The 18,787-nt window shown below is 54.3% G+C and overlaps 1 protein-coding gene and 1 non-coding gene across 2 annotated transcripts in view; one reads left to right on the forward strand and one right to left on the reverse strand.

Annotated features, from left to right (window-relative positions):
* The window catches only part of CCM2 (CCM2 scaffold protein), a 42,174-nt gene extending 33,420 nt beyond the window's left edge, over positions 1-8,754 (reverse strand). The window contains exon 1 of the mRNA XM_039242956.1: positions 8,619-8,754. Coding sequence (XP_039098887.1) covers positions 8,619-8,648 — 30 coding nt within the window. The 5' untranslated portion in view covers positions 8,649-8,754. The remainder of the gene's footprint in view (positions 1-8,618) is intronic.
* Positions 8,755-15,622: 6,868 nt separating this feature from the next.
* On the forward strand, positions 15,623-15,754 carry LOC120238932. Its single transcript, XR_005530331.1, has one exon. It is a non-coding gene; the product is annotated as a small nucleolar RNA SNORA9 (small nucleolar RNA).
* Positions 15,755-18,787: the final 3,033 nt, after the last annotated feature.

The following is an 18,787-nucleotide window of genomic DNA, read 5'->3' on the forward strand; positions in this document are numbered from 1 at the left end:
TAATGACACGCCTGGGTGGCTCAGTCAGCTGAGCATCCAACTTCGGCTCAGGTCATGACCTCACAGTTTGTGAGTTCAAGCCCCACATCGGGGCTGACAGCTCAGAGCCTGGAACTTGCTTCGGATTCTTTGTCTCCCTCTCTCTCTGCCCCTCCCCTGCTGTCATGTCATCTCTCTCTCAAAACTAAATAAAAGTTTGTGATTTTTTTTTAATTTTTAGTAAACAAATAGTTAAGATGGTAAATGGTAGGTGATGGGGTTTTTACCACAATAAAACCTTAGAGACATCAGGGGCAACTGGGTGGCTCAGTTTAGTGTCCAACTCCTAATCTCAGCTCAGGTCTAAACCTCAGGATCATGAGTTCGAGTCCTGTGTTGGGCTCCATGCTGGGCATGAAGCCTATGTTAAAAGAAAGCGGGGGGGGGGGGGGGAGCATGACAGTGATTTGTGGTCGCTTGTGCGAGGTCCCACAGCCCCCACAGGAGGTACAACTAAAGAGTGGTTAGCAACACAACAGAACCCTAAAAATACTCGACCCCAAACAAGATTGGAAAGAAGATTGGAAAGATTGGAAAGAATCAAAGCACAGAAGAGAAACAGCAAAAGGGCTATTGATAATTGTATTAAATTTGAATGCAAAATTAAAAGGCACAAATTGTCAGACTAGGTTAAAAGGGTGTAACAATCACATAAGCAATACGTGGATTATAACAGATGCAGTTTAACAACAAAGCTGTAGACATGCTGAAGGACAGAGTATGCCCATGTGCAGTGGAAGGAAGCTGGCGTGGTCCAACAGCACAGAACATGAAAAGTTTATTGATGGTGCTTTCAAATTCTGCATTGTGACTAACCATTAGGAGACCACCATTCGTCGAGTTTTGGTATAGTATCAAGGATAATCCAGGGCACCTGGGTGGCTCAATCAGTTATGTATCTGACTATTGATTTCAGCTCAAGTCATGATCTCACACTTTGTGAGTCTGAACCCAGCATCGGGCCCTGCACTGACAATGTGGAGGCCGCTTGGAATTCTCTCTCCCCCTCGCCTTCTCTGCCTCTCTCCCACTTGCTGTCTCTCAAAAATAAATAAACATTAAAAAGAAAATAGGGGCGCCTGAGTGGTTCAGTCAGTTAAGCGTCTGACTTCAGCTCAGGTCATGATCTCATGGTTTGTGGGTTCAAGCCCCACGTCGGGCTCTGTGCTGACAGCTAGCCCAGAGTATGGAGCCTGTTTCAGATTCTGTGTTTCCCTCTCTCTCTGACCCTCCCCTGCTCATGCTCTCTCTCTCTCTCAGAAATAAATAAAACATTAAAATAAATAAATAAATAAAATTTTAAAAAGAAAAAGAAAATAAAAGAATTATTGACCACTGGGGCACCTGACTGGCTCACTCAGTAGAGCACGTGACTCTTGATCCCAGGGGCTTGAGTTCGAGCCCAACGCTGGGCATGGAGCCCACTCAAAAACAAACTAATAAAGCAATGATTCTTTTTAAAGAATGGAAAAAATGTAAAAAAAAAAAAAAAAAGAACCCACCATTATCTGAAAAAGCTATTAAAATACTTCTCCCTTTTCCAGCTACATATCTGTGTGAGGCCAGATTTTCTTCATACACTTCAACCAAAATCACACACAGCAACAGAAAGAATGCAGAAGCAGATACGAGAATCTAGCAGTCTTCTAATTACCTAGACGATAAAGATATTTTCAGAAATGCACACAAAAAGAGCAAGCTGTTGTGCCTATATTAACGTCAGGCAAAGTAGATTTCAAAATGAGAAATATTACTAGAAGTAAAAGTGGTCATTTCACAATGAAAAAGAGTCATTTCTGAGAGACGTAATGATCCTGAACATGTACGTACTTAGAACAAAAGACTTGAAGCCTAAATTAATGTACCCGCAGGAAATAAACCCAGAACAATCACTGGAGATCTGAGTGGGGAGATCACCCACTCCCTCGGTAACTGCCAGAATTAGGTGACAAATTACTGGTGAACAGCGGGGCGGTGTCTCATTAAGTTAAATACGTGGCTACCGTTTACTTGGCACTGTCAGCATTTGGTATTTGCCGCTAAGAAATGACAAGATACGTCCATGCAATGAGTTGTTCACAAACGTTCACAGCTTCTCCTGAGAACCCGAAGCTGGAAGGAACCGGAAGGGCCGGCAGCAGATGAATGGATCAACATGCCATGGTCTCTGCGGATGACAGAGCACCACTTGACATCACGGGTGAGCCTCAGGGCTGTGATGCGGAGTAAAGGGGTCTGAGTGCACAGGACTGTGTACTGAGTGAATCCATGTGTGTGAGCCTCCAGGACAGAAGCTGATCCTGACGGAATTCATCCCAAGTGGACAAGGTCGGCATGGCACTTGCCTTGGGGAGGGACTTGTAAGAAGCACGAGGGACCTTTCTGCAAGATTGGAAACGGTCTATTTCTTGGCAGGGGTTTGGGTTGTATGTATGCACAACCGCCAACATTTAGCTAATGTGCTTTAAGATGCATGCACTTCGCTGTATGTAGATTGCACGGGGGAAGAAAACTGTAAATGATATTGAACTCTAGTTAATGACATGCACGCCGCTGTACTCAGATCAAAGTGAAATGACGTCTGTGATGTACCCTAAGGCGCATCAGGAGGACAAAGTGAGTTGATGGGCGGGTCCAGAGAGAAGCAGAGGGGTATGTATGGGATAAGACAAATACAGTTGAGTATTCATGATACAATCTAGGTGGCAGGTGGACAGATATGTGCTATAAAATCTTTCAACTAAGGTGTATGCAAAAACGTTTATAATAAAATGCTGGGGGGTGGACAGTAGACCCTTATTCCATGGAGGGGGCTGAAGATTCAATACTGGGGGAAAGGAGCCTCATAAAGGGGCCAGAAATGGGTCTGACATCAGTGCATACAAGGGCAGATCAGTTCTGGCTACTGCTCCCTCGTTGAGCGTGAACTGGTGAGAGCCATGGACGGTGACGTGTCTCCTGGCACTTAGACCTGGGATGTTTCCTGATGTGTGACATACAGGATGACAGACCTGCACGTAGGTCTGTCCAAGGTCTGAAATTAGTAAACCGCATCCCCACCAGGTCAACAGCGTGGGATTCTGAACCACTCCTGACCACAGAGTGACTGTAATGACACCCAGGAAACACACTGGATTTGCAGTAAAACACCACGTGCAGCTGTAACCATAGAGTGGAGAGTAAAGACTCAAAGACAGAAGTCCCCTTCTCCGAGTCACAAGGGACAGCAGGTCAAGCAGTGTACCCCGCCCATGCCCGCCCACGAGGGCCACTCTTTCAGAGGTCCACTGTTCTTCCCACCTCCCAGGTTACAGGACACCCGGCACCCTAAGCCTCAGACAAAAGCCCCAGTTCCAACTTCCTGCTGCACCTTGTGAAGGGGAGGATTTCCACCGCGTGGGTCCATCGCCCACAGTCAGGTGCCTGAATTCCTGTGCAGCCTGCCAGAAACTGCTACTTTTACAGCAGCTTAGGAAGAAACAGTGTAACATTTCTGACACTGGCTCGGGGCTGGCTCAGGGCTCCCGGGAAATCTTCCTTTTTATTTGTACATTGACAAATCCAAAGCTGAGCTCCCCATGTAACAGTTAAAACCGAGCTGTTGTTCCTGGACTGAGGGATGACAAAGAGCCCCAACAAGTGCCAGTGTAGACTGCGGGGCAGGACAGACACGTTCAGCCCTCCCCCGCCCCTGCCCCCCACTGCAGGCTCCCAGGCACTGAGCCCGTCATGGGCTACGCAGTCTGAGTGTGCAATGTGTCATCCTGCCACTGAGTGGCTCATCTGTGTCTGAGGGATCAGTGGGGACAATCAGAACTTCTGGGCAGATTGAGACCACCTTCCCCCAACAGGGTCCGAGCACAGACTCTGGCCACATCACCCTGATGTCTGATGTCTCAAGTGGCCTTGACAAAGCATCAGACCAGGTGGCTTGACCCCTCCTGAGGCCTCTGAAGGGCATGCAGACGGCGTGTCATCCCGTGTCCTCACGCGGTCGTTCTTCTGTGCGGTCTGTGTCCCGGTTGCCTCTTCCTATAAGGATGCCAGTGACCTCGTTTTATCTCCATCACCTCCTCAAAGACCTGTCTGCACATACACACCTGTTCCGGAAGGGGCTGGGGGCCAGGCTCCCCCATGTGGATTTGGGGGAAACAGTTCAGGCTATCACAGCTGGGGAGCAGGCTGAATGAAGAGAAGCACTGATGCTGTTTGCACTCAGGGCACAGGAGTTCCAGGATGAGATTTTCTCCACTCCTGTGCCTGATGTCTCTCTCGTCAGAGCTCCTTCCTTCCAAGTTCACTGTCAGCTGCCCTCTGAGAGGCACCTCCAGCTCGGTGGCCACAGAGCTCATGGGTCCCCCAGCGCCCTGTCCTGACACGCGGTCAAGTGCCAACAAACAGTTCTTTTTTTTTTATTAATTTTTTTAAATGTTTTATTTATTTCTGAGAGAGAGAGAGAGAGACAATGTGAGCAGGGGAGGGTAAGACAGAAAGGGTGATATGGAATCTGAAACAGGCTCCAGGCTCTGAGCTCTAAGCACAGAGCCCGACATGGGGCTCGAACCCACAAACCGTGAGATCATGACCTGAGCCGAAGTTGGACGCCCAACCAACCGAGCCCCCCAGGAGCCCCTCCAAAGGGGTATGAAAACCTCCAGGGGCTTCCGCTGCCCCCAGGACCCAAACCAACCCCCCCACCCCCATTGGGCCCTGGCTGTCCCTGCACATCCCCCACTTCTGAGTGTCACAAACCAGTCTCCACGTGGGATGAGCTACTGGCCACTGCGTCTCTCCCAATGCAGTGGCCCCGGCCCCTGTCCTTCTCCAATGCCATGCGAGCAGTGGCGCCCCCACCAAGATACAGCAGCCTCAGCCCCTCTCCTCACCGCACAAAGCCAGTCATGGCCACTGGGATAGACGGGAAGATCCCATGTGTTAAACCTTTAGCTTGCCGCCCACCACAGAGCGGGGCGGCCAGGATGGGGCTGCCAACAGAAATAAAGAAACGGGAGCCCAGTGGCCATCGTAGTGACCAAGCACACTGGGGCAGAAGGCACTCGTCTCTGACCTCAAGGGCAGAGGGCTGACAGCCACTCTCGTGTCAGAGCCACCTCCATCATGGTACCGCTGTGAAAGATGTTCTCCATGCGACCTTCCTCCCGAATGATGCTCAGAGCAGTACCAGCCGAGCCCTGCAAGGTCCTGGCGCCTCTAGACCAGGAAGCACGGTGGCCAGTGGGTTACGGGATCTGACTGAAGGTGGCAGGGACTCCATGTTCCTTACGGTGAAAATGAATAAATACAGGATACTATCTCAGCGGGTGAGTGTCTGACTCTTGACCTCAGCTCAGGGCCTGATCCCACGGCCGTGAGTTCGAGCCCCGCATCGGGCTCCGTGCTGTAACCTACATAACCCTCTCCAACTTGGGGAGGAAGGAGCCTCACTGTTGCTGGTCTCTCCGGACTCACCTACTGGCCACCTGACCTACAGTCTCTATAGGCACGTCGTGCACTGCTCTTCCTGACTCCTCACTCAGGGCGCCACATGGTCACCCAAGAATCACTATCCACACCCCCCAAGAGGAAAGAGGAAACAGGGCATACACCCCAGTGCCCTTGGCTAACCCACGTCACAGCTACGACAGGGCATGACTGGCAGCTTTTTAATGTGGAGGGAAAAGAACAGAATGTAAAAATCAGAGCGTACTGCTTAGATTAAGTACCATTTCTTTCCATTTTCATTTCAGGTATACAAATATTTACACACACACACACACACACACATGCCCATGGAAAAGGCTCTCTGACAGCTGGAGAGATGAAAGTATAAAGCACTGGTCCAAGGGCGCCTGGGTGGCTCAGTCAGTTAAGCGTCCGACTCTTGATTTCAGCTCAGGTCATGATCTTGTGGTTCATGGGTTCGAGCCCCATATCACGCTCTGTGCTGACAGCTCAGAGCCTAGATCCTGCTTCACATTCTCTGTCTCTCTTTCTCTCTCTCTCTCTCCAAAATATAAACATTTTAAAAATTAAAAAAAAAAAAAAAAACCAAGAAAGAAAAGACAGGGCTGTACCTGAGGCCACTTTGTATGAAACCCACTCTGTTCTATTTATTCCCTGGCAGCTCACAGACTCCCATTCTGAGGAAATAAATAGGCCACATTAGAACAAGCCTGAATAACTGCGTGACAAAACACCAGGACAACGATCTGAAGACCTGAAAAAGCCTACCAATCCACTTTTTTAAAGGTTAAATCTGGGGGCGCCTGGCTGGCTCAGTCAGTAGAGCATGCAACTCTTGATCTCAGAATCAGGAGTTCAAGCCCCATGATGGGCCTACGGCTTACCTTTTAAAAAAAATAAAATAAAAATAAAAAATAAATGTTAAATCTGCATTTTCTGACGGAACTAATTTGAAGATGTGTTATTTTAATTTTTTAACATTTATTTTTTTTATAATATTTTATTTATTTATGAGACAGAGATAGAGAGAGCCTGAGCAGGGGAGGGGCAGAGAGAGAGGGAGACACAGAATCCAAAGCAGGCTCCAGGCTTTGAGCTGTCAGCACAGAGCCTGACGCAGGGCTTGAACTCACGAACCGTGAGATCATGACCTGAGCTGAATTCCGACGCTTAGCCAACTGAGCCACCCAGGTGCCCCTGAAGAGAAAATTTAAATGTCCAAATTGTACCTTCATAAAACGATCAGATCGTTACTTATGCTATTTTAACCTGAATTTGTGTGCCAGTTTTAAAATAGATTAATCTGGTAAATTTACCCCAACGAGAACAATATAAGCACCAAGTTTCATGAGCTGGAGGTGACCTCACACTGTATGGAGGAGCAGAGCAGAATACCTGGCAGAGAGCAAGAGAGAAAGTGTACTAAGTGATGGCCTGGATGGAAAAAGAGCAGGGCAGAGGCAGAATACAGAGAAACAAAGAAGCCTGGCTTAGGCAACTATGTAACAAGAGATTATCTTCTGTAAGAGACAATGAAATTCATCTTTACCCTCTATCCCTAAATCTCAACACACACCCCAACTCTAAACTTCCTGAGTTTTGCTGGCTTTTCACTTCTATTTCAAAAACTCAGGAATGCCTCACTGATTCCCCATCCCCTCTCAATACTGCTGAATATTCTACACTTTCTACCAAACCTGGTAGAAGTCTCTAGAAAGGAATCAGTCTATCCCATGCTTCCCCATCACAGGAAGGTGAGCATCCGTTGGAAGGGACTGACCCTCCTAACCAGCACCATCTGGCCTGAGTGTGGAAGATGCGCCAAGGCCAAGACTGGTGCTGTGCTGGGACGCAGCTACACTGGCAGCCAAGACCACTGGGGACAGGCCATCTCCTGGGTGCGTCCCGACCCACCTGCTGCCTGCCTGTAACACAGAGGATGGAGTCGACTGGCTTTCTTCTGGAGCTTTTCCCCCCTATGGTGGGCAGAAGTCTGGCACTTGCAGGCTGAATCACTTTCTTGGACTGTTTTCCAGACTCAACCCATCTCTGTAGGTAACTATAAAACCAGACTCACAGTCACAACAGAACTCAACCACCCAGAGAGAAAGTCGGGAGAAGCCCCCCACGGCCCCCTGAAGACCACCCAGAGACTGGACCTCGAATACAGCCTTTTTAAAATGGGCACCTCGTAAAGCAAGGTGCTGCAGACCAGTCATGGAAGGGCACAGCAGGCCGTGGCCAGCTCCCGCTGCGGAGATCGGAGGACCCACCAAGGGCTGTGTTAAATTCCCGCAGGTAAGTGGACACTGGTGAAATTCTGCACGTGACAAATACCCTATCACTGAGACCCATTTTCCAGCTTATCCCGCTTAGTTATGTCTCCTTAAAATGTTGAGTGTACCAACGACTCCAGCCTATAATTAAAGCCACACTTTTAAAACTGCATGAACTAAGTAAGGCGCCTCCTGAACTATGGCCGAAATGCAAGTGCCAAATGTAGCGTCACTGAAATCGCTCGGCTAGAATCAGAGCAAACCTCACCCGGCGAATGGGCTGCCTTTGCCTCGACCCGCAGTTCGCTGGGAGCCCGTGTTCTGGGCTGGCCGACCACCACCGTCCCCAAGACTCCCGCCCCATAAAACTTAGGATCGGCTCTCCGGCAGCCCCCGGTCGCTGACCCGCGGGGATGGCCATGTGCAGAGAGCCCGGCTTTCGGGGGGGGGGGGGTCACTGGCCGGAAGGGGAGGAAAGGCGTGGCCCCTTCCTACCCGCCGCGCGGCCCGGACCGAGGACCACCTAACCGCATTGTCCGCGAGGTCGCCGCCCGCCCCCGTCCGCGCGCACCGGCCCCCGCGGCCCTGTCCCGGGCCCGACCGCGCGGCGCTCCAGCTCCCGCCCGGCCCGCCGGCCACGCTCCCCGCGACCGCCCGCGCCCCCCGACCTCTCCACGCCCGACTTCCAATCAGACTTCCTCGCGCCCCGCGCCGGCCGGCCGAAGCGCGGCCCCGAGGGACTCTCCCTGCCCAGCCCCGGCGCTAGCCCCTCCGCCCGGCTCCGGGGTCCAGCCCGCCCCCCGCCCGGCCCCCGGGGGGCGCGCGCCCGAGCACGCTCACCTTCTTGCCCTTCTTGCCCTCCTCGTCCATGTCGCCGCGAGCGGCCCCCGCGGCCCGGCCCGCCCCGGGAGCCCCGCGTCGCCCGTGGCCGCTACATGCTCGCCTGGCCCCGCGGCCGCCGCCACCGCCGCCGCTCCTGCGCCTCCCGCCCGCGCGGCCGCAGTTTCCGGCCGCGGCCGCCAGGGGACGTCCGCGCCCCGCACCCCGCACCCCGCACTTCCGGGCCGAGGCGAGGCCCCGCCCCGCGCCCCGCCCCGCGTCCCGCCCCCACCCCTCGGGGCCACCGGGGACGCGCCCGACGCGCCCCACCCCTTCGCGACCGCGGGAGCGCGCCTATCACTCCCCTATCCCGCCCACGCCCTTCAGGGAGGGCGGGAGCGCACCTGCCCCGCCCCCAGCCCGGCCTTCGCCCCTCAGGGTCGCAGGCCCGGTTCCAACTTTTCGATTCTGCCGCCATCTTTAGGGCAGCCAACTTCCCGACCTGCCTCGCGCCGGGGAAGAACGCGCTCAAACCGACTGGAAACGGGGGGCGGGGCCGGGGAAGGAAGAGGGGCTAGTCACAAGCGGGGGCGGGGCTGGAGGGAAGGGGTGGGGCCTGAGGGAAGGGGCGGGCTATCAGGACGGTGAGTGAGGGGCGGGCACTAAGGTAGAGGCCAGGTAGGGAGAAGAGGCTGACCTAGTGGGAGGAGCGGGGCTGTCTGGAAAGTGCGGAGCAGGTAGGAAAGTGGGGACCAGAAGGGGAGGGGGCGAAGTTAGCAGGAGAGGGAGGGCATGGCTTGTGAGGTGGGGGCGGGACAGGCGGGGTAAGGCGAAGCTAGCTAGAAGGGGCGTGGTTTGCAGAAAGGTGAGGGCGGGGCCTTTGGGAAGGGGCGAGGCAGGAAAGTTGGGAAGGGAAGGAGGCGGGGCTGGCAGGAAAGGAAGGGTGGGCCTGTGAGGTGGGGGCGGGGCCGGAGGGAAGAGGTGGAGCCCGAGAGGAGGGGTGGAGCTAGCGGTAAGGGCGGGCGTGGCTGGCAGGAAGGCTGGGGCGGGCCACGTGAGATGAGGGTGAGCCGGCGGGTGGGCGGGGCTAGCGGCGAGGGAGGGCGTGGCTGGCAGGAAGGGGCGAGGCCGGCAGGAAGGTGAGTACAGGAAGGGGAAGGGGGCAGCGCTGGTAAGATACTGGACCTGCAGGATGGGTGGGCGGGGCCAACGGGGATACGAAGGCGTGGCTGGCGGGAAGGGAGATGGGGGCTGGGGGCGGGGCCAGCGAAAGGGCTGGGCGGGACCAGCGGGGCGAAGCCACTTCCTTTGTCTTTCTCAATCTGTGCCTTAATTCCGTTGGCTTCAGCCTTGACCCTGTCTACGACTTCCTCTGCCCCAGTGCCTGTGTTGCTCAGACAAGCTCTCAGAAGGGTGGAGATGCAGGTGGAGATGCCTGGGCCCTCTCAGAACAGTCACCTTAATAATAGTCAGTGACAGACGGTGACCTTCAGGATCACCAGGGTAACTGCCGCCTTTTACAGACAAGTTTGGAGAGTCTGATGGTTTCCCCACCACGCTGCAAGTAGGAGCCAGCAACAGGCCATTATTTTGCCTCTAAGCGAAGCTGCCATCAAGAGCCTTGGAGCGCAGGGGTTCCTGGGTGGCTCGGTGGGTTAAGCGTCCAACTTAGGCTCAGGTCATGATCTCACAGCTCGTATCTCATTGGTTCTGGCCCGGCATCTGGCTTTCTGCTGGCTTTCTGCTGTCAGCGTAGAGCCCGTTTTGGATCCTCTCTGTCTCTCCCCAGCTCACACCCTCTTTCAAAAATGAAAATAATTTTTTTTTAATTTAATGTTTTAAGAACTTTGCACCACAGCTAGAATGTAAACTGACACCAAACACACCATTACTTATCTCCACTGATGTTGTCGCATCCTGCGCCAGTTGTCAGTGTTAGCTCCAGCTCCGCATTCACTCTCATTTCATGCCCTGCGGGGTGGAGCTGGGCCCTCTGACCAGGTGGGCCAGGGTAGAGGTGTGTCAGGGAAGAGCCCCCTGAGAGGCGATGCCCGAGGTAGGGGCTTTGCTACCGGGCTCCAGGGAGCTAGCTCCCTTGGCAGCTGCAGAACAAGAGGCCTCCCCCGCGCCCAGCTCCCTGCACCGAGGACGACTTCTCCCAGCTCCGGGTTCCGTGGGCACCTGATTCCGCGGTGCAGGCTGCCAGCGCACTCCTCCAACTCCTGCGGTATATCCGCGAGCCAGCGCAGGGTGAACAGCTTTCCCGGCATTCCGGAGGGACTGGCAGGGCGTCCCGCCAGGGCTTCTCCGCCATTTGGTGAGCTGTAGCTCACCTGGGCCCTCTCCAAGCAAGTTGGATCTCAGCCCTGGGGGTGAAGGGGTCTCTTCCTCCGCCCCCGGGGGCTTTATCTCAGCCCTCAGAATAGCAGCTCCGCCTTCTATCTACTATTCTCTTATTCTTCGGAGTTCTCTTTAGTGTCTGGCCGATACTTTGGACCCTACTTGAGACAGATACCAACTAACTAGCTGGTCCCTAGAACCCTCACACGTAGGTACTCCAGGCACATAGAGCAGAGCTGGGGGGAAAAAATCTTCAGTCTTCCTTCTGCGGCATTTAGTAGCTACAGCTGCAGACCTGAACAGTGCAGCGCGTGGCTCCCACCCCAGCACGAGGTCGGGTGTTCTTCCACCAACGTACCTTTCTATATACTTCTCATCGGGCCGTGCAGCACATAACACGGCTAACACTAGACGCGCAAGAGCTTTCCCTACACCCAGCAATTCTGTGACATCGGCTGGGTGTCCCACCCTGTAACTCACTCTGGCACCATCCACTCGGGACGGCTGCGGGGGAGGGCTCCCTCCCATAAGACCCCCCCAATTAAGATGCCAACCATGAGTCCAAAGTGGTACCTGTGCTTCTAAACCAATTGGCTCTGAATCGGGGTTCCCATGCCCCTCCCTCGGATGCAATAACTTGCTAGAGCGGCTCATAGAACTCAGAAAAAGAGGTTACGGACTGTTTACCAGCTTATTAGAAAAGGATATGACAAAAGCTACAGGTAAGGAGCCAGATGGAAGACATGCCTGGAGCAGGTAGAGGGACTGGCACACGGGGGTTCAATGCCTCCCCAGGTCACCACTCCACCAGCAACACCATGTGCTCACCAAACCCAGAGCTCTTTGGACCCAGGGAAATAATGAGGACCCACCAAATGAGGATGAGCAAAGGCTATTTGTTAAGAGCCTACGATAGTGAGGGAGTCACTCCATCACCTGGTTTGACAGAGGCCCGGAGGCAGGCAGGGTGGGGGAGAGCTTCGTGGTGGTAAAGGGGGACTCAGGGGTGCCCTGATGGGGGGCTGTGGGCCTGAGGGAGCCAGAGGTGAGCTCCACAGAAGTGGGGTATCCTATGTGTTTGGTTTTCTCTGGTTGGTTCTGATTTGGACCCAGGAACAAAAATGAGGTAAGATGTCAGTTATTGACTGAGTCCTGGCCATCTGGCTTAGTTGGACTGTCCACAGGGTATTGTGTGGCTTTCTTGGTTGTCACCAGAGCCAGCAGTGTGAATCGCTCCAAGTCTGACTTTGAGCAGCTGGCTTCCTGGGTGGGCCTCTGCAGAGGACGGATGGGTTTGGGCAGCCTGCTACAGGCCATGGGCCTATTTTCATAAATGATCTGGCCACTGGCCACTGGTACATTCAATGTCTCTTAATAGGCAGTGATGAGGCAGTGCAGTCATAACGAAAATATTTCTCCCAAGGTCACCACTCGGCTGCAAAGTGTTTTGACAGCCTCTTCCTGCTTACCAGTAACCTCCATAGCCTGCTCTGTGGCCCCACCTCATGAACAAAAATATCGGAGACCCAGTTACTAAGTGGTCCACACTTCGGGGCAACAACAATCTGGAGCTGGCCCTCACTTCCCCTCTCCCTGCCTGAGAATTCTTTAGTGCAAACCCCAAACCTTACAAAATTCCTTTTCTACTCTTGTCATGAGACACGATGCAGAAGTTTCTAGAATTCTCTCTTTGCAGCAGGTTAATAAGCCAGACCTGGTTTGTCCCTGGTGGACTTGGCTATTGGGCTTTTTCACCCAGCTCAAGTATCTCCTCTTCCACTGAGTCTTTGAATGCAGTTTTTCCCTCCTCCAGCCCCCGAACACATTCTTTGTGTGTCCTGACGCTAGAGTTCATGTTAGGACATTTCCTCTACTAGACTGTAAGGCCCTTTAAAGACTGTGTGGGATTCCTCTTCATAACTGAGAAGCTCAAATGAGACAACTGACGTGCATCTGACCAGACATAGATGGAAAAACACTGACGTTACCTGGACACAGTCTCCCCCAGCTAGACTCTCGAGTGTTCAAGATTGATCTTCAGTTGTCCTGCTCAAAGACAGTTTCCGTGTACTCACATCTTGGCTAGATTCCAGCTAATTGGTGTGGAGTTTGTTTGTTTATTTACTTTGAGAAAGAGAGAGAGCACATGCACACACACATGCACTGGAGCAAGGGAGGAGCAGAGACAGAGAAAAGGAGAGCGAGAATCCCAAGCAGGCTCCACACTGTCAATGCAGAGCCTGATTCGAGGCTCGAACTCACGAACCATGAGATGGTAACCTGAGCTGAAACCAAGAGTCAGGTGCTCAACCAACAGAGCCACCCAGGTGCCCCTCACTCCTTTTTTTTAGTGAATCTTTTCACTGTTCCTGAGGCTGACTCCAGTGTTTTCTTTCTTGTCCCTCTCTCCCATCCAGAATCTCCCTCATGAGACTAAACAGCACATAACTAACAAGAGATCTCCAAGTGGTCCTCGGACACGTGCCCAGCACCTCGTACCATGCTGTGCCCATCACAAATCCAATGGTTTGGCTTACTCAGTGAGGAAAAAAATTTCTTCAAATCACTTTGAGTGAATTCTCTTTGCAATTCCGAGTTTCCAGACCTGTAAATGATAACAGGCCAAACCAACTCTAGACTGTGAACATCCCTGTGAAGTACAGCCACCCTGTGTGGCCTCCATGGGAGACGCCGCCCGCTCCTCCTCGATATTTCCTTGCCTGTACTCCTTATGTATTCTTCCAGAGCCAAATTGCTAATATTCTTTCCAGGCATATATCCCAGTTGGCTTGGAAGAATAATGGAGTTATTCTTTGGAGATGTGGATTTGGAGAAAGTTGTTTTTGATACTCTGGTAAGTCGTTGAGACAGTGCTGTGAGGTCTCTCTCCCTTTGTGTCTGTCTCATGCATCTTTCCTTCCTGTACAATGCAAGCAAGCTTTGGTTCTGTGGTGTTCAATGTTTTAGCACCCTTTCTTTAAGTTATTTTTGAGAGCTGAGGTGCAGAGAGAGAGAATCCCAAGCAGGCTTAGAGCCATCAGTGCAGAGCCCAATATGGGTCTCAAACTCACTAACCATGAGATCATGACCTACGCTGAAGTCAGATGCTTGACTGAGCCACCCAGAAGCCGCTGGTACTTAATTCCTTGGAAAACGATTTCCATAGAGCATCATCTCATCTCTAGTCCATTTTGTTATCATTTTAGAAAGAAGCTCTTCTCTTTCAGTCCTGGGAAGAGTTCACCTTTTTGGGTCACAAGTATGGACCCACACCCTCACACGCCGTTTCTCTTAGTCTCTCGGCAGAGTGACGGAAGGCAAACAGCACTGAAACCGGCCCCAAGCCATAGCCTTCCAGAAGATCGTGAGCAAGCCTCTTAACCTCTTTCGATGAATGTTATTTTCCATATGAGCAATCTGGAAGTAATACTCCTGCCCCATCTCATGAGATTTAATAAAATACATAGTGGGATTTGTATAGGCTGAAGGGCTTGAACGGATCTAGAAGGTGCTGTACGTACAATGAGTTTCAAGCACTGCTCAGCTCTTTACTTACAGAACCCACTTGTTAGAGTTGTTAGTCTGATCCCTGATCCCAGACACCGGAACGTACAGTCTGTGCTCCCCTGTCCTCTCTGAGAAGGCCCTACTACAATCTCCGACCAGCCACACCCTTTCCGGCTCCAGTACGTCCCCGGCGCGTCCCTCCCAACCCAGACAAGCGCCCCACCAAGGCAGAAGAGAAGGAAATGCTTTTATTCCAGCATAAGACCAGACCGGGACGGGCTGTGTACCACCGGCAACCCGCTCAAGGGAGGCGACAACAAAGAAAGCGCTCTCGCGCTCAGCCCAGGGTCCCGGCGCTGCCCCCCGGCCGTGGGCCCTCAACCCGCCGCGACGCCGGGCTCAAAGCTCCGGCAGACACTTCCGAGCGAGGCCAGTCCCCAGGCTCCTTGGGCCGCAGGGCAGTGCGGAGGAAAGCGGGGTACTTGTGCCCCGATGGGGGCGGACAGAACGCGGCGCCCCTCTCTCCGCCCCCGCGGCCCCCAGCAGTCATTCCCCGGCTTCCGCCCGCGCCCTCCCGGTGGTCGGCTTCCGGCGCGTTACGTGACGTCACCACGGCCGGCTTCCGGCGCGCTGAGTGTGGCGCCATGTGCCGACGGCAATGGGCTGCTCCTGGGCCGCGTAGGCATCCGAGGCCATCGCGGTTCCCCGGCGGCGCTTGCGCCCTGCTCAGGCCTGGGGACCACTGGCCGTGGGGACAACGCCGCGGGGATGGGGTCGCGGCCGGATGCGGGGCGAGCCCGGCTAGGGCTGACCGCGTGTCCGCCTCGAGGCGCTGTCTCGGGCGGGGGGTGACGCCGCGCTCGCCGCTGCTCCCCGACCCGGCGTACCCGCCACCCGGCTTTCCCGGGAAGCCCTTGCGAAATCCGCTGAGGGTGCCCTGAGGTCTCGGCGCGCCGTTCGAGAGACTGATTGCAGCTGCGGAATACTTGCCGGGAAGACTGGCGGAAGGGCAGCTCTGGGTAATGACCGGTCGTACGGCTGTTTCTCTGCTCTTGAAAGTTGACGGAGTTACGCTCGGGAGCTCCGGGGTCGTGAGGGGCAGCGTTGAAGGTAGTCCTTCCAATCTAGTCTCCAGGCCGGGCAGGTGCCCTGGGCCTGGGGACTTGCGGGAAGGTGGGCTGCAAGCCTCCAGCGTGCCTGGGCCTGGGGTGGCCCCGTGCATTCCTACAGTGCTTGCAAGAACACTAGGAAATGGTTTGAGGCCTTGCCCTGCTCCATCCAGAGCAAGGTTATAGAAATTTCCAACAGCTGACCGCTTTTCTTTCATTTCTGGTGTGCCGCGGCGCGTTGTAAATCTCTCTTGCCACGTGAGGTTAGGTGAAGTAAAGTTTGGAACTTGGGTTCTTATTCACATTGCTCACCTCGCAGGAGACACGTTTGGCAAGTGGCTACTATTAGGGATCATGCAGCCTACAGAGCATTCACATCTGCAGAAGTTGTGGATTCGGAGGTGTTTGCGATGTTCCAGGCTCGCTGCAGATTTTATTTTATTGTCCTTAAAAGCTTTGCAAAAGTTGGAAATGAAGTTGAAGGGAGAGTGGTAAAGGGGGAGCTTCGGGGAGCAGTGAGTAGAAAATAGTACCAGACTAGCCCTGCCCTGCGGGATGGATGGAGCGATATTTACAAGTTGTAGGTGTAGCCAGTGAAATTTTTGCAGTGGGGCTGCAGGAGGGGGAGGCCAGCGTGTGCTCATTTTAAAGGAGGGCACCCCCGTTGGTCTTTGTTCCTCCCCCAGTTCAGATCTTTGGGGGCCACCGTGACGTGTCTTGGGTCCAGTACAGAACAGGGGCCCTCTTCCAGGGTCGTCCAGCCGGAAACTGGCAGGTCATGATTGAACACCAGGCCTCTCCCTCCCTACTTACTGTCTGCCTTTTCCAGATGCCAGACCAGGAGGGAGGACTGGAATGTGGAAGCGGGTGGAAGGGGGATGCCCCAGTGTCCTGGCATCCACGGAAGGGCTGTTGGGTGCTGGGTGCTGCCAGGGATGGGCCAGGGTGGTTGTGGCAGGGCAGCATAGCCCCTGAAAGTTGGGGCTTTCAGCCAACTTGGGATCTGCCTCTTCCAGTCTAGGTGCAGACGCTGAACACACGGCTTCAAGAAGACACTCGGGCTCGTGTTTCTGCGGTCCTGGGAGCAAGGACTCCCAGGTGGAATTTTGGCCCATCTTCAGATGTTCAAGTAGCACACAGCCTTGGGATGTACAGGGAGTCCCTCCCTCCTGAGCAGAGCAGGTAAAAGGATTGGCATTCCTGTAACACGTGGCTCTTTGCATATGCGGGTGCCTTCTTGCCCCGCTGGTGGGAACCAGCTGGGGGAGGATGCTGATGCCCTGGCCACTGCTGTTGAGAAGAGACAGGTCTGTCTGCAATCAAAGGTGTGTCCTACTAGCATCCCTGAAACGGTGGGCCACCTTGTCAGCCGGGGGTGGGGGTGGGGGGCGTCAGACGCTTCTCAGTTTCCGGCAGGTATCCCCCTTCCCCAGCAGGCTGTGCTCTGGGTCACTGCCCAGCATGTGACAGCGGTGTCTGTGGTCCCCCAGGGTGTCAGCAGCAGCAGTCCCAAGGTCCCAGAGCCACAGGAACCCTGAGAGATGGCCTCACTGGTGGCTGCCAGGGGAACGGCATCTGCAGCGGTGAGTGTGCTGGAGAGGTCTGTCTTCACCTCACCTCTGCTAATTTTCCCGAGTTTCCTGTCCTAGAAGAAGTTCAAAACCATCAACTTATTCTGACCTTCCCATATTGTAAGTTGGGTGATTGGGTCCCAGAAAGGTTAATAGCCTTCAGGCTTGTGAGACTTTTTGGACAACAGTTGTCTAGTATCTGGACTCCTTGGGCCCTGATGCTTTGGCCCGGCGTTGATTGCCTTGGTGGTTTGAGGTTCGACCTGCAGCCTTTGCCCCAGGAACCTCCAGGGTCGGTGCTGTGCTCACCTGGGAAGGCCAGGCTGCTACAAGTCCCGTCACGGAGGCCGGTTAGCTCACGGTGTAGCCAGGAGTGCAGATCCAGACTTGGTTCTGTTCTTGCCTCTCAGTGGCAGCCAACGTTTTACGGCACTCCTTGGCTGCTCACGTGCTTGATGTTTCACAGCACGCCTCCGAGTCCCTCCTCCTCCTCCTCCTGTCTGAAGGCGCAGCCGAACCATGGACACCCACCCACACACCTAGCGCAGGTGCTGCCCCCATTCTGGAAGTAGGTGCAAGTACTCTCATGCCGCCCTTGGAGGAGGCAGGAAGTTTTGGTTCTCTGCCCAGGCTGGGGCCAGGGGTAGCGGGGTCCTCAGGGCCTGGTGCGCATCTCTAACTGATGTCCTTTGACCCCAGGTTTGGATGCCGCCGTGCTTCCTGCTTCCGAAATAAGGCTCGTCGCTGTCGGCGTGACCCGGGCCCCTCCGACCGCTCCTGTGTGGGAAACCGGGGGTGGTTAATAAAGTCTTTTCAGTGTGTGGTTCAGCCCTACCTGGTCCTCCTTCCCATGTGCCAGAGACACTCTGGCCTTCCCAGACCACTGTGTGGGTGATGGGGTGCCTGCCCCCACCACCAGGACCTTCACCTGGGCCTCCAGAGCGGGCTCTGCTGCCTCAACAGGCTTCCTTCCCTCTCCTTACTGGCACGCTGAGATCTGGGTGTGGGGCTCAACTTCACACCTGGGCACAAGTGCAGGTGGCCAGCTCCATGTGTAAGCTGACACTCTTAGTGTAAGTGAGGCACACTCAGGGTTGGTAGGAAATCTCACGCCAGCCCTCTGGTGGACCACACCCACCAACCACTGGGTTTAAGTGTTTGTTTAGCTCATGCTGGGAGGCTGTTGGCAAGAATGTCAGCAGGACCAGCTTCTTTCAGGAAAGATGCAGAGAGCCACATGGACAATCTGTAAAGTGATGGTATGCACAGTGCCCACAGGTGTGACTCCAGTGCCAGCCAGCAGTGTACCCAGGAGGAAACCCCCAGAGCCCACTGGGAAGAGTGGGAGGTAGCCTATGAGGGGCCTTGGGCCTTCCCTGCAGGAGCCCACCTCAGTGAGGTGGATGTATTTGAGCCTCAGAGTCTTGCCAGAAGCCGAAAAAATCAAGGACATCAGCAGGGGGCCAGGCTAGGGCCAGGAAGGAGAGGGACCTGGCTGGAGGGAGGCATCTTGGAATTTTGCTGACCTTGTGAGGTCAGGAGAGTGACATGCAGCCCCCTCCCTCCCGTTTGGTGTCCCAGCTGAAATCCTGCTAGGGGTTTGTTCCCCCCTTCCCAGATGAGGGGGAGACCAGGAAGGGAAAGGACTTGGTATGATGTCATC

The sequence above is a fragment of the Hyaena hyaena genome, unplaced genomic scaffold (genome assembly GCF_003009895.1).
Source record: "Hyaena hyaena isolate Hyena2069 unplaced genomic scaffold, ASM300989v1 scaffold_218, whole genome shotgun sequence".
NCBI classification, from domain to species: Eukaryota; Metazoa; Chordata; class Mammalia; order Carnivora; family Hyaenidae; genus Hyaena; species Hyaena hyaena.